At 32.6% G+C, this 14,494-nt stretch overlaps 1 protein-coding gene across 5 annotated transcripts in view; it reads left to right on the forward strand.

Annotated features, from left to right (window-relative positions):
* The window catches only part of LOC105343300 (huntingtin-interacting protein 1), a 39,305-nt gene that overhangs the window by 278 nt on the left and 24,533 nt on the right, over positions 1-14,494 (forward strand). For 3 of the 5 annotated variants that reach the window (XM_011450612.4, XM_011450614.4, XM_066079964.1), the window contains exons 2-20: positions 2,047-2,110; positions 3,455-3,597; positions 5,159-5,215; positions 5,330-5,410; positions 5,935-6,011; positions 6,355-6,369; positions 7,813-7,874; positions 8,225-8,365; positions 8,654-8,711; positions 8,904-8,979; positions 9,340-9,468; positions 9,914-9,969; positions 10,075-10,147; positions 10,255-10,347; positions 10,671-10,749; positions 11,008-11,096; positions 11,475-11,543; positions 12,269-12,406; positions 14,236-14,478. In XM_011450612.4, coding sequence (XP_011448914.3) covers positions 2,047-2,110; positions 3,455-3,597; positions 5,159-5,215; positions 5,330-5,410; positions 5,935-6,011; positions 6,355-6,369; positions 7,813-7,874; positions 8,225-8,365; positions 8,654-8,711; positions 8,904-8,979; positions 9,340-9,468; positions 9,914-9,969; positions 10,075-10,147; positions 10,255-10,347; positions 10,671-10,749; positions 11,008-11,096; positions 11,475-11,543; positions 12,269-12,406; positions 14,236-14,478 — 1,743 coding nt within the window. Of the gene's footprint in view, positions 1-2,046; positions 2,111-3,454; positions 3,598-5,158; positions 5,216-5,329; positions 5,411-5,934; positions 6,012-6,354; positions 6,370-7,812; positions 7,875-8,224; positions 8,366-8,653; positions 8,712-8,903; positions 8,980-9,339; positions 9,469-9,913; positions 9,970-10,074; positions 10,148-10,254; positions 10,348-10,670; positions 10,750-11,007; positions 11,097-11,474; positions 11,544-12,268; positions 12,407-13,603; positions 13,643-14,235; positions 14,479-14,494 lie in introns of all 5 variants that reach the window. The other 2 variants (XM_066079966.1, XM_066079965.1) reach the window with 2 other exon arrangements.

A 14,494-nucleotide genomic window follows, 5' to 3' on the forward strand; every position in this document is an offset into this window, starting at 1 on the left:
ACAGATTGTACCAATCCTTCATCATCATATGAGTGCACGTTTTCACCATTCAATGATTAATGATGTTTTTCATTCAATTCGTTATCAAAACTGACCCTTATTTTGTGGTGTCCATGTCATATTTAACTTTTTTTATGGGACAGGTACATCTTTTTTTGATTAAAATAACTAACTATATTGGGATCAAACATTAACATAAGAATTTTTTTTTTATGATCCTTTTCTCAAAAAAATTTACGAGTATGTGTGCCTCTACTCCGACCCCACGATGAATTTACTGTCACATATTAATCTTGTGTTTAGTTTTACTTATTTAACATTAGAAAAGTGCATAAACTTTATTATAATTATCATTCAAAAAGGATGTAATTATGTGATCAACATTTGATTCATGACAAAACTGCATTCATTGCTATGCATGAACTTCCATTTGAAACAAATGAACATACAACAAACAAAAAATTCAGTATCAATTCATGCATGCAACATGAAAATAATCCCTAAAATTAATAATCAGTTTTATAATTGAGGGCGCCATAGTTATATTTGCACAATGTTCCAACAATATAAGGCATGACACAGTGTTTTGGTGTTAGATTCAAGATGTTATTTTGTTTGATGATCTGAAATTATGCATCTCTGCAAAAAATCAATAGCAATGGTGACTGTGATCTGGGTAGAGCACATTATCTGATTGAGTGATAATTGCTTGCATCAGGCTGTCCTAAACTTGGCTTCTTTGTGTATTATGCAACAAATGCCACAAATCTCTATCACATTTGTTGCGCAAGATGAGTTTGTAACCTCCAGAATTTGTTGATGACACAAACTGTGAATTGTGTTGTTTTTATCGTACAGTTATGTATGTAAATGTATTTGTATTTCATAAGTCATCCTTAATTATCTATATGTATGATGCTTGTATTTGTTTAGTAGATTTCCAAAATGTTTGGAATTAATTAGATTCTGAGAGTTGATTGGGAAGAAGGTTGAAGTATAATTTTTAAAAATCATTATTTCATGATGCTTGTAAAATACTTTTAAAGAAGGGGGAAATTCAAGTCGCTTTTGTCTGCAGGGTCAGTTTACTCCTTGATTTTAATGCAGGATTTGCACAAAGGGTTTCAGTTTATGATTAGAATACTTGTTCGTGATTTTTTAGATTAGAGTTAAAAAAAATTTAACAATTTTTCGTGTTAATGTATTTGTAATTTCATACTAGCCTAGCATAGATTCTGCGTAGAGATCCAGTACAAACCTTTTTTAGCCCCTAGAAGTAGCTGTGCAGACAACCATGAAGATTTTGTGACCTCTAATTTCATGAAAACTGAAACATTGTATATCAACTTATTTAAATTTTCCGTTTATGAAAATCAGATTGAATTTATCAGTGACTTATAATTAAGTTGTGTTTGGAAACTCTGCCTATAATGTCCCAATTTGATAAACAGATGCATGCATTCAGATTTCTTTGGTGATAATATCTCATAGCCTCATGTAATGCTTAAATGTCAGAAGTGAAATAGACATTCCATCAGATGGATTAAATAATGCATCTGTTGTCTGTACATTTCATGGTATTCATTTCATTATGTCTCCTGTATTTATCATCAGTCATCGCTATACATCTCAACATTGATTTTTTAACCAGTGTTTACAATGTCCTTGATAATCGAAAAAAAAAATGGAATGTGAAAACCTACTACTGCTAAAAAACAGGCTGTTTTTTCTACAAATCCTCAAAGAGATTTTTATAATGTATATGAAGTACCGTTAATGTTTTTGCATAATCAAAATATTCATTTGATGTTCTCGCTTAACTATGAAACTCTCTTAACTACAAGACATAATGCTGTATATAGATGTTACATTAGGCTGTTTCTTATGTTTGATTATTGTTATAATATTAATTAACAAAATTGTACACATCTTATATGTTTGCATGTTCTGACTCAACAGAAATGAAATTAAATGTGCATTTAAAGTTGTAAAGAAGTTTGGTGAATTCTGATTATTTAACAACTTTGAGATCTTTTTTTTCTACAGACTGTTGCCATTAATAAAGCTATCAACAACCAAGAAACACCAGTCAAAGAGAAACATGTGCGAAGTATCCTTAAAATAATGTCATTTATAATTACAACAACATGGTTCACGTCATTATAAGTATATAATTCATGGAAAAAGCTGCCAGTAGATCCCTTCATATTGCACAAGACATTTCTGTTCAAAGGTATATTTTTAATTGTTCATTTTTAAATACCACCAAGACCCTAGCTACCCCACTTTCCAAAAATAGAGTTTTTAATCTATGGGCTACTTTACTACTTTCTTTCAGTTACAGATAAAAGACTTTGATCAGGAGTAATGCATATGCTGTTATAGATTGGTGTTTCATTTTCATACATGGATGCTACTTTAAAAAGTAAATGGGTTATCAGGCCAGGGAAAATAAGACTGGCAGAGAATAAGACTCTTAATATCAAAGCTAACATTTTTTTTTTTTTTTTTTTGTAAAATCAAAATCAAAAATACTCTATTGTATGAATCCACACAAACAAGAAATTGTAGTTTATGAGTCAGTGTTTAGTAATGTGGGAAAAGCGAACAATTAATTTGCTCTGTTGATTGAGAGGTAGGTTTGATTGTAAATTTAAACATAGGAACCAGTGTCTAGCATATGGCATATGGGATAATATTATGAAAGGTGGAAAGTTATCTGAAAGTGTGTTTCTGAAGATCATTGATTGCCATCAGCACATGCAATGTACGAGCTATGACCCCAGGGTCAAATTTGTGACCCAGTATTAGGTATGAGTCATAAAAGATAATGTGGTAAACATAGTTAATGACATTGATTATGAATATGGTGGCGACAAAACATAAGATTGTCAGCAAATAGGATGAGGAAGATTTCTTTATTGCACAATATAATTTGTCCAAAATTTTTTTAACTAGTGTTGTTACGAGGTTAAAAGCATCACGATAAGCTGAATGTCATGTAGGATTAAACATTGAAATGTCCACTAATAAGGATATATTAGATCTACCAACTGACAACAAATTTCCCATCTCTCTCTCTCTCTCTCTCTCTCTCTCTCTCTCTCTCTCTCTTAAAGGTAGAGTTCAACAGAGCTGGGTTATTTTAGTTCTTCAGAGTGCATTGCATATATTTATAAATGAATCTGTTTCAGTGCTACACTTTTACTGCTCTTTGAAGTGCCCGTAGTGCATATTAAGTGAATAAACATTGGCTAGAGGTTGTATTAGGTTCTTTGATGTATCATCAAAGTTTTCCACAGTTTTATAGACTAGGTTAACGTAATTTAGAGTTGGAAAAATCACTTCTTTTTCTTCAAATACCGGTATCATCATCACCATCATCATCATTGCATTTAACATTCTCATTTTCCTTTGAATGTATGAATCAAAACTATTCCTTAACCTATGACAGTTACAATTTTGGGAACATTCACAGACAATGGAGCAGGTATGTTCTGGCACATCGCTAACAGACTGCCTGTCCAGGGGAACCCCATAGTGTGCTGGAAGTTCTGCCATGTGCTGCATAAGATTCTACGGGAAGGACACCCTCAGGTGAGTGATGCCGCTTTATGACACCTTTCCTAGGCGTATACCTGAGTCACTCAGGTGACATATTGCTATGATATACTCCCCATCTGTTGCTTGTAGGTAATCTGAAAACATAGAAAACTTTCTTTTCTGAAACTTCCGAATGGATAGTTGAAGCATCTTTAAGTGAAGAAGAACAGAAACTAGAAACATAAAATTCCATGCTGCCCAATTATGTATATCCCAGCAGTGAACAAAAAAACATTTAAATTAATTTTTTAAAAAGTTTTCTTGGATATCTAGCTAGCAGAGAAACTATGACATGTTAAAATCAGCAAGGTAGCCAACCAAAAATGTGAAATGTTTTGCATGTTGTACACCTCAACAAAGGATTTCGTAGAACGAAGGGGGTGAGATGGGAAATGTAATAGTTGCAGTACTATGCCATGTATGTGTTGCTTGGATGATTTTTTCTGTCTTTTAGTGACAAACAGATCTACTATTAGCACATTTTGATGAGTTTTAATTTAGACCATTGATTAAACTTGTTTATTTAACCATCATGAATGGATTTTTAATATGGCATCATCATGGACATATTCCTTTTCCAATAAAATTCTGTTGGAGTTTAATGACAAGTCTGCAATGTATGTTAGCTCAAAGACACTTGTTCCCATGCAGGAAACTAATAAAATAGCAACACTTGACTTATATAAGTGTTAAACATTCACGTTTCAATGTTTTAAACAACTGCGTGTGTAGGTTACAAATATATGTCCATAAATAATTGACAGACTTGCAAGAACAATGTAAAATATGAGATTGCAGCTGTGTTTCCATTTAACATTGCTATCAATAAAATTATATTTGATAAAATAATTTTAAAAAATCAATAATGCGCTGAATATCTTTAATGAAAACTTTTTTACAGTGTGTCTGTTATGGGAAATCTTTCTTTAGATGCTACAATAATAGTAATATTTTCACCCACCGAGTATTTTCTCCTCTATTTCTTGAGCCAACTGATTTGGAGTTATAGCACTTTAGACAGTGACAGGGTTGAAATCTACATAATCCAATTTACATCAGAATGATTTGTTATTTCTTCTATCTAATGATAAAATATTTTTATGAAAGTAACTCAAATGCAAATGCTAATGTTACTGCTTATATAGATTTAGCAGAATTTTACCCTGCTAAAATATTCATTTTAAATGTTTTAGTAGTACTGTAAGTTATCTATATATAATTTACTAGGAGGGAGTAATTTGTATTATTAATGTGGAAAAAAACCAAAGCATTTTTACCTCATTCTATCATGTAAAGCATATTTACCGTGCAAGAATAGTTTGGCACATAGCAGAACTATACCTCTACCGGAAATTGGTTGAAGGATCGTAGAGCTACAGTTTCATCCATTTACATTAAAAGGAGCTTTAGGATATGGATTTGTTTGTTTTTTTGTTGTAAGATTCAAAAAAACAATGTTCTGAGATGAGAGTATTTAAATCTGTAACTATTGCACGTACAACACTGCATGGTAAATGTTTGAACATTAATGTCTTTGTTATTGGAATCCTTTCAGAGTATTGTGGATTCCTACAAATATTGCAGCCACCTCAATGACTTGGGAAAACTATGGGTATTTATTTATTCATTTCACAAGGACAGAATTTTTTTTAAACATATGAATACATGTACAATGTTTTAAATGATGAACAACATTTGTGCATTTATTTATGCATTCTATTTTCAGGGTCATTTGAAAGAAGGCTATGGGAAATTGATAGAGAATTACTGCCGCCTACTGATTCAGAAGCTGCGGTTTCACAAAAAAGTAAGAGATAATAAAATACGGATTTCAGAAACTTGTCACATGTTGATGAATAAAGCAGCCATTTTACTTCACGGGAAGTAGAGAATCTCATGTTGCATAGCTTTTTTGCCATGTTGCATAATCTTAATCAATTAAGTGGTAACCAATATTACGCAGTTCAGACAATTAAAATCAATCTGTTGTACAGAATTTCATGGGAGTGGAGAGGCACATAGAGGTAACGGCAGATGGGGGTCTTGCTAATTACAGTAAAATGGCAGTTGTCATGACTATGTTCTCTCCCTTTTCTAAATTATGCAAGTTTTTTTCTCCCGCATAAAAAAAATTGTCCTAGTCAAGTTTTTGAGATGTACATTATGTCATTAGATTTGATACTAATCACTCATCAAATTTGTATTCATAATTGGATTTTTATAGAAGGGTTTGAGACTAGGTTGTAAATTGGAGCAGGAATGATTAATTCAGTCATTGATTGTCTTGAATATTGAAAAAAAGCTAATAAATTGCATAATGTTTATTTTTAGAACATGGAGATTCCAGGGAACTTGAAGATGTCTGACGATCAGTTTGCCAAGATCTGTGGATCGGATGTAAACAATTAGTGAGTAGATTTGATTGATCCCTTTCTTTATTCAGGGAAAACCAGGCAAAGCAGACAAAGACGGCTAGTGCAGCACAAAAATAGTGCATTAAATGGGTTTGGTATACTAACGGTTGTGATGAACAAAAGGGGACACCTCATATTATCAAAAACCTGTATTACTCGAGGGTTTGGGGAGGAACTAATCCAATGAATGTTCTTAATAATTATTAGTATAACTATTTGTTTTTGTTGATAGCATGTTGTACATTAGTTCACTATTAAGAACTTAAATGTATGTATGTAATGAATATGTTCTGGATGCAATTATTTATTATAGAGAATTTTTTTTTTCTTGATGCAGTGATGCAACCTATAGGCAAGTTTGTGAGGAAATGGTGTTGGATAGTTACTGTTTATCTGTGGAGTTTATTCATTAACAGAGATTGTGTTAATCAGAATGATAAAAATTGAACTATTTGTGATCAAATGAAACCAGAAATATTACGTATATCCTATCATACTGATCATTTTAAGATCTAACACTGTAATTAAATTGTAAATATATGTATACATTTACCTCTATTATTTAAAAAAAAAACATTAAAGCAATGAGGGGGGGGGGGGGGGGGGGGGGGGTTAGGAGCAATCGTGTTTGTCTGGGTTTTTTTTTTTTCATTTTGTGCTGGTCCTTATCTTTAAATTTTCTAAAGAACATCATGACTGGATCTAAGGTCAAATGACCAGGGTGAAGATCACATCATCAACAAAGTATCTTTCTCTGAAAATACCCTGCAGGGGTAATTATTAATTATAGACAGTGCTATCTATTATTGTTTATATGTACATTAAGTAAGGTTTATTTTTTGAGTGTTTGAATTAACCAATCTCTGCAGTGTAAACCTTCATTTTTATTTTCATTGATATGTAGAGGAGACATTTGCTAATTAAAATTCAGGTTTGGCTAGTCCATTCTGCAAGAATCTCCAAGGTCAAAGGTTAAGTTATTGAGAAGCAATCATTGCTACAAATTCTTGCTTATTTTATCTTTGCTTGTTCTGCATTCACTAAGCTATACAGTAAAACACAATTAAAGTGGACATATTTAAAACAAATGCATGCCTACAGTGGAGAGAATGGCGTGCCCCTAATTATCATAAACTTATTGAATATAACATATTACATTTATAGTGAATCAAAATCACTCATCCCTGGTGCTTCGTTATAGCCATGTTTTACTGTATACCAAGATATTTTGTTTAAGTAAAATACTAAAATTATTGGAAGTATATAGTTCTTATTATACAAGAAGACAAAAATTCAATACTCTGACCAGCTAAAAGTGATTTAGCAGCATTTAATCACCAATCATATGTAATTGTCAAGTATATACAGGCTTTCACTATTGACTGTTCAGTATCATGCATTTTATAGTTAAATTTAATATCAAGAAATCAAGATTTATATCTATTCATAATAAGGATATAATCAATGAAAGCTTAGCCTAATTATTCAATCAATTACTAATCTGTAAGTTTGGACAATTATTTCTACAGGTACTCCAGGAATTATTTTTGCATGTTTTATATTGGAGGAGGGTACTAGTAATCCATTTTCATAAAGTGATGATATCTGTTCTATTTATTGTTGCTAAAAATTATCAAAGTGTGCATTGCATCCATCAACCACATCTATGTTTTCATAAAATCATTTAGTTTATAAAAGATTAGTGAGTTTTGGTATATATATATGCAATACTAGTTGACGTTTTTTGTTTGGTTTTTGTGTTTTTGTTTCAATAACAGTGTACATTGTGTTTTAGCTTTGAGATTGCAGTGGATATGTTAGACTATATGGATGAAATCCTGACCCTGCAACAGTCAGGTAAGAAGCAAGCTCACAAGTCCCAGCCATCTTAAATATACAGAATCAGAAAGTTGTTTAATACTTGCACTTGCACAACTGTAGATTCCTAATTAAGAGGTATAAGCACATGTATCTGTAAGATCACAAGAAGCATATCTCACTAACCTTAAACTCTTGTTGTTCCAACAATTATAAATCATCAAAAAAATATCACAAAAGTTCAGTGTTCGTGATTTTAGATTTTCGTGATTTATACAAAACAATGAAATAAAATATAAACCAAATATCAAAATATAAAATATAAAGTAAGGAATCTTCAGTATTTAGATGAATTTGTTTGTGAGTGATGTGGTTTGTGTGTTTTGTAGTCTTTAGCTCCCTGGACATGTCTCGATCCAACTCCATGACTAGCTCCGGTCAGTGCCGCCTGGCCCCCCTGATTCTGTGTATACAGGACTCCTGCCAGCTCTATGATTACATCGTCAAGTCTCTCTTCAGGTTACATTCTAGTACGTATTCATGATTGTTTTCTCTCCTTATCTATATGTGTACCTTTGTAATCCTTTCAGACAGCTTTATCAGTAAATCTTGGTTGGAAGGAACTCGGATAAAAAAGATATTTTGGTTTTAAGGAAGTCACAGTCATCTTTATTTTATTACCCCATCTCTCACACTTTCTTATATGGATGTAGAGAATTTTGGTAAAAATGAAACTAAGAATTCACATACCCTTGACTTCATTATTAGCAAATATTGTTGTACATGTGCTCTGATGTTTTAACTTGTTTCTATATCAGGTCTCCCCCCAGATACTTTGTCTGGTCACAGAGATAGATTCATAGCGGCATACAAGAAGTAAGTATCACCCTTCTTATCATGACACATGTCAGTAGGAGTAGTCTATTTAAAAACTAATACCTGCAAAGGAATCTTCTGTAGACATTTTTAAATGAAAATAATGAATACAGATTTTAGTGTGTGTGAGGTAGCCTTTATTTCAAGTGCTGATTAGTTTATACTCACAATTTTTCCCCTGTTTTTTTTCAGATTAAAGCAGTTTTATCTTAGTAGTAGTAATTTACAATATTTCAAGCACCTAGTCCAAGTCCCATACCTACCTGACGTAAGTAGCACATTCAGATTTAACTTTATACATGTAAACGTTCATCTAACATTGATCAATAATTTCTCATTGCTTACTATGTTTGTTATAAAAACTATATGTTGTGTGATCTTCATTCAGTTTCATATTTGAATTAAATATTCATAAACAAAAATATGTCTATTTACAATGTGAGAGAAATCTTGATTCTTTTTGAAGCAATATTTCTGATGTACTGTAAATATAATTATTTGAATTGTGTGAATTTTCCAACAGGATATTAATGCTTGGTTGCATGCTATCATAATATATGTATGAGGAGAAAGTTACCTTGTACATGTAAAAAATATAGAGCATCCACTATTCTTTTGTTTTTCAAAGGAGCCTCCTAACTTTCTGATTGCATCAGACTTCAGTAAGCATGTCAAACCAGAAGCAGTAGTCCCTGAACCAGAACCAGAAAATGAACCGGATACCGACAGTGTCGCAGATCTGATAGACACCTCAGAGGTCTGTAGTACTTACTGTCTACAACTTGACCCAAAAGATTTTATCAACACAATTTTTCAGAAGTACTGTAATCAGATTGGGTTTCAAATTTAGAGATTTTTATTCTGGTCTCTTATGATGATTAAGGCATCAGTAAGAAACAACAAATCATGTACTGGTATCAGAAATTCTTCATTCTAACTGGTTCAGTTTGATCTATAAAATGAAACCAAAATGTTCCTTTTTCTACTATTTTTTTTTTCAGGTTTAAATAAAAAACAATATTTATCTTGGCAATATGAAACACATTGTTCAAGCATACAACATTGAAACTTAAATTCATTTGTCTATGGTTCTGGTCAAGATCCTATGGTTGCATTGTATATTAAACAGAAGTCAGATGATCAAAATTAAGGTTAAATAAATTTTCAAACCAAAATTCTCTCACTGTTTTTATGTCTTTCAGGACAAATTTGATGCTGCATTTGGGAATGGTTTTGGTCCGCCTGAACCTGATGAGAGGTACATATACATGATTGTATAAGCATGAGCATGGTATTAAATGTCTTAAATTAAAACTCCAGTATGAAGGTTTTTCTTACATCTACAATGTAATTCTTCTTTCAGAGACATGCTTATTGAACGTCTGCAGAGAGAAATACAATTCCTGAAATCTGAGATAGAAAGGATCAAATTTGAGGTGAACTTTTTCTTTCTAGAATTTAAGATGAAGAGTTAAGAGAGGACATACATGTATATTGTTGATTGGGACAAAATTTAATATACTGTTGTGTTGTTCTCCTTCAGGACCAGAGAATAATTTCAGCCCAGAGGGAAGAAATTGCCAAACTAGAAAAGATCCTCTCCGAGCTTAGACTCTCAGCAGATAAGGCATTAAAGGTTAATAGTTTTACAAAGCACATGAACTTACTTATAAAGATGTTAGTTAAATACTGTTCATATTATTAACAATGCATTTTTTTTACTATTTGCTTACTTGAAATACATTCATGCTCTGTATGTGCTTAATATCTGTATACAGTGAGAATTTCATCTCATGGTTTAATTTTTCAAAATCTACAAAAAGTTGAAAAGGTTTTGTCAGTTAAGAAGACTACCAGTAGTTTAATTGATTACTGAACCAAAAGGAACTTTTCCAAATCTCAACCAATTTTTTTCTTTGTATTTTGTGAATTTTGAACTTTTCATGGTTATTTTTTTAGGAGAATGAAAGCACCAAGAAAAGACTTGAAGAAGCAACAGCCAACGCTGGTGCCGTAGCCAAATTGGCAGAGGCTGAGAGTAAGTCACTCATCTGTGGCTAAATCATACACAAGGAATGTTTGATAAAATTTATATAAAGCTTTGCTGATAAACTTTTCTATTTGATTTTCTTCTTGTAATAATTAATTTAATGTCCAGTTATATTAACAGTACATGTAATAAATGATTTCATTTATTTCACACACATAAAAATATTTACCCCTGTTTAAACACAGATTACGGTAATGAAAATAATTGTCCGATTTTTTTGGTAAATATGTGTATGTTTACTTGCAGAGCATGCAAAGGCTAATGAGGAAAAATTTAAGAAAATGAAAGAAATTTACAATAAACTTAGAGAGGAACATGTGGCCCTCATAAGGAAGGTAAATGTCTTTCGCAGTACATGTATAAGCTGCATCTGATGCAGGAAACTTTGACTGTACTACGTAATGTACGCATATTTGATATTGAAACACTTTTGTCAAGTCCCAATAATGCATGAACCTGTGTCATATATCCAAAATCAAGGTCAGGCAACCAGTCAAGAGTTGAGGTCTATTGGCAGTGTAATGCTAGTTCTTTTGTCAAAGAAATATCAAATATTAAATATGTCTTGAAATTCAGCTAGAAATTTATAGGTTCTTTGTTTTTGATTTGGATTGATTTAATAGTTTTCCACCTGTTTACCTATTATAAAATTTAAAATAAATGAACTGCAAATGTAGAAGTTCTGTATATGTATCATGTACCAAATATTGTAGAATGCAGACACTACCAAAAAGTTGGAGGCGGAAAAGCGACTTGTCCAAGAACGAGAACAGTCCATCCAGGTCAGTGCTTTATCTCAGACAACACAAGAAGATAAAAAGATTTATCCAATTATTTATATAATTGATTTACTATTCTTGAGAACAGATTATAAAATGATGCTTTCTAGTTCACCCACATCAGATTGGTATTTAAAGGAAATATGGATGAATGTTAAGATAAAAGTTTATTCATGAGAGAAATTTTGATATGTAGAATATGTGTTATTTGCCCATAAGTATTTGTTGATTTTTGCTTTGTCGAATGTTTATGATTGAAGTAAATGTTGATTGAATGAAAAATTTTTACCGACCAATATGACATTTAGAGCACATATACACATATCTCCTTAAATCCCCATAATATACTATAAACCAACTTTTATTTGCTGCTGCATCTTTATCAAAAGTTTCAGTATACATATACATATGTACTTACCATAAGAGAGATTGATTTGGATGGAAAAAAATAGTTGTAACTTCATTACATGTACATGTATTTGTAATGCATTTATGTACACATATATTGGTTGCTATATTTGATATTTAACGGTACAACTGAGATGCTAATATTACAAACATCCCTAATATCTTGTTCACATGAATAAAAGTTGGTTTAGTCTGTCTAACATCAGTATACCATAGCACAATTTTATTTATAAGAAGTCCTTGTTATGAAGAATGATTTAAAACTAATATCAAAACCCTAAACTAGCATGCTATCCTGTTTTTGCATGTTAACACACTAGGAGTCCAAATCCCAGATGGAACGACTTGAGAATGAGAGAAAAGTGATACAAGAAAGTCTTCAACAGAGTGCTGATCAAGTCACATCACAGCTCGCTGAAGCCACAGCTCAAAACACAGAGCTGCTCAATAAACGAGAGGTATGTTTGTAGACCTTACAGCTCACTGAAGCGACATCTCAAAACACAGAGCTGCTCAGTAAATGAGAGGTTTGTTTGTAGACCTTACAGCTTATTGAAGCAATAGCTCAAAACACTTGAGTTGCTCAACAAAACAAGAGATATATTAGAAGACCTCACAGTTTGCAAAGGCAGCTGTTTCAAACACTAAGCTGCTCAACAAATTAGAGGTGTTTTTGTAGACCTTAAAGCTCGCTGAGGTAACACTTAGTTGCTCAACAAACCAGAGGTATGTTTCTAGACCTTAAAGCTTGTTGACTTGACAGCTCAAAACACCGAGTTGTTCATCAAACAAGCTAATTAAAAAACATGAGTTTTCCAACAGTAAATTGTGAAATCACACAGTGATGTATAGACCTTACTGCTAGTGTATGAGTCATCTCAGAACACTGAGGTATGGTTGTAGCTTTACTGCTTGTTGAGGCAACTCTGAACACTGAGCTGCTCAGCAATCAAGAGGTATGTTTGTAAATCTTACATCTTGCTGAAACAACAGCTAAAACAACAAGCTGCTTGATAATCAAGACAGCTAATACAACTTCTGATAGTAGCCAAGTATATCAAATGTAGACAAGTTTTCTGATTGGAAATAGATAAGTAAAGGTTCCCTATGAACTGCCTTAACATGCTTTGAATTAGACACACACTTGTGACTTGTATATGCATTTCAAATGTAGTGTCTAGATGAACATTCTGTAATAAGACTGAATAAAACAAGGGGCAGACAATAATATATCTACACCCAGTTCTAATAACAAGTCTGGTAAGCCATAGACGCAGGTTTTTCAATTGAAATCTGAAAGTCACACTGACACACACACTGTGAACAGCATAGGTAATACTGTAGTATGATATCCCATGCTTCACCTAGGAAAAAAATATGTCCAAATCCTATAGGGATGTATAATACGCACCCCTTTCTCACGGTAAAAAATGCTTGGAAAAAAGTGCGTATTATATTCACCGGATTACGGTAAACAAAATGATCAAGAACCTTGAGAAAATCTGAAGGTAAGTGTGCATCATACAGCATGATCTGTACAATAGCATGCACCCTGACTTGTGTGTGCATGGTAGAAAGGTTTGTAGATTTATACCTGTGTAAGTATAGCAATAAAGAAACCCAAGCTAACTATGATAGTGCCATGTCTTCTACAGAGCTTACCAACACTGGCTTCTGACCAAATGCATATTCAGGTGAGTGTCAATAAGTAAATAAAAGGTGATGTCGGTGAAGTGTTCATATTCTTAAACTGTCATAATGTTTAAAATTAGATTATAAATTTTATAATTAAAAAGCGTTACTGTTCAATTACATTTTATCCTTTCAGTTATCCATCCCTAAGTTGTTAAATTGTTTTTTTAGTCTTCAGTTCTAAAGACTAAAGTCAACTTTTTTCCAATATCACATATATATGTAACTATATGATTATTTTTTTCAGTACATGTATCACTCATTTAATTATAAAGTAATCACGTAGTCTGGTAATAAAATATGACAGCAAATTTTTAATTTTATCAAAATGAACATATAGGGACTGAAATAATTTGGAAAGAGTCTTCAATTTTTTCTGTCTCATGAAATGATCCTTGATGGGCAAAATTTTTACAAAAACTTTCTTCCATTTTATGTACATTTTGATAGAATTATTGTTAAACATTTAGTAGCTGATGAATAGTAGGTATTTATTAAGATGGTCATAAGTCGTATGTTCATGATTTGTAAAATTCAGCCCTCAAAAAAAATTTCTGTCACCATAACCTTACATTTAACATTTGCCATTGACCAGCATCTAGAGAACCAAGTGAAGACTCTGGAGGAGACCAAGTCGAGCCTGATGTCCCAGCTGCAGGGCTCGGAGGAGGAGTGCGAGAGTCTACAGGCGCGACTTGAGGCGCTGGAGCAAGACAAGCACCAATCAGAAGAGTCCTTACAGCTCCAGATCAAGAACGCCCAGGACCAGCTCGCCTCTCTCAAGGATGAGATGACCACTACCGAGATGAGGAGGAAGAACGAGATTGATAGCCTGAAGGTTGGCTTTTTGTTAA

The sequence above is a fragment of the Magallana gigas genome, chromosome 3, assembly GCF_963853765.1.
Source record: "Magallana gigas chromosome 3, xbMagGiga1.1, whole genome shotgun sequence".
Taxonomy (NCBI): domain Eukaryota; kingdom Metazoa; phylum Mollusca; class Bivalvia; order Ostreida; family Ostreidae; genus Magallana; species Magallana gigas.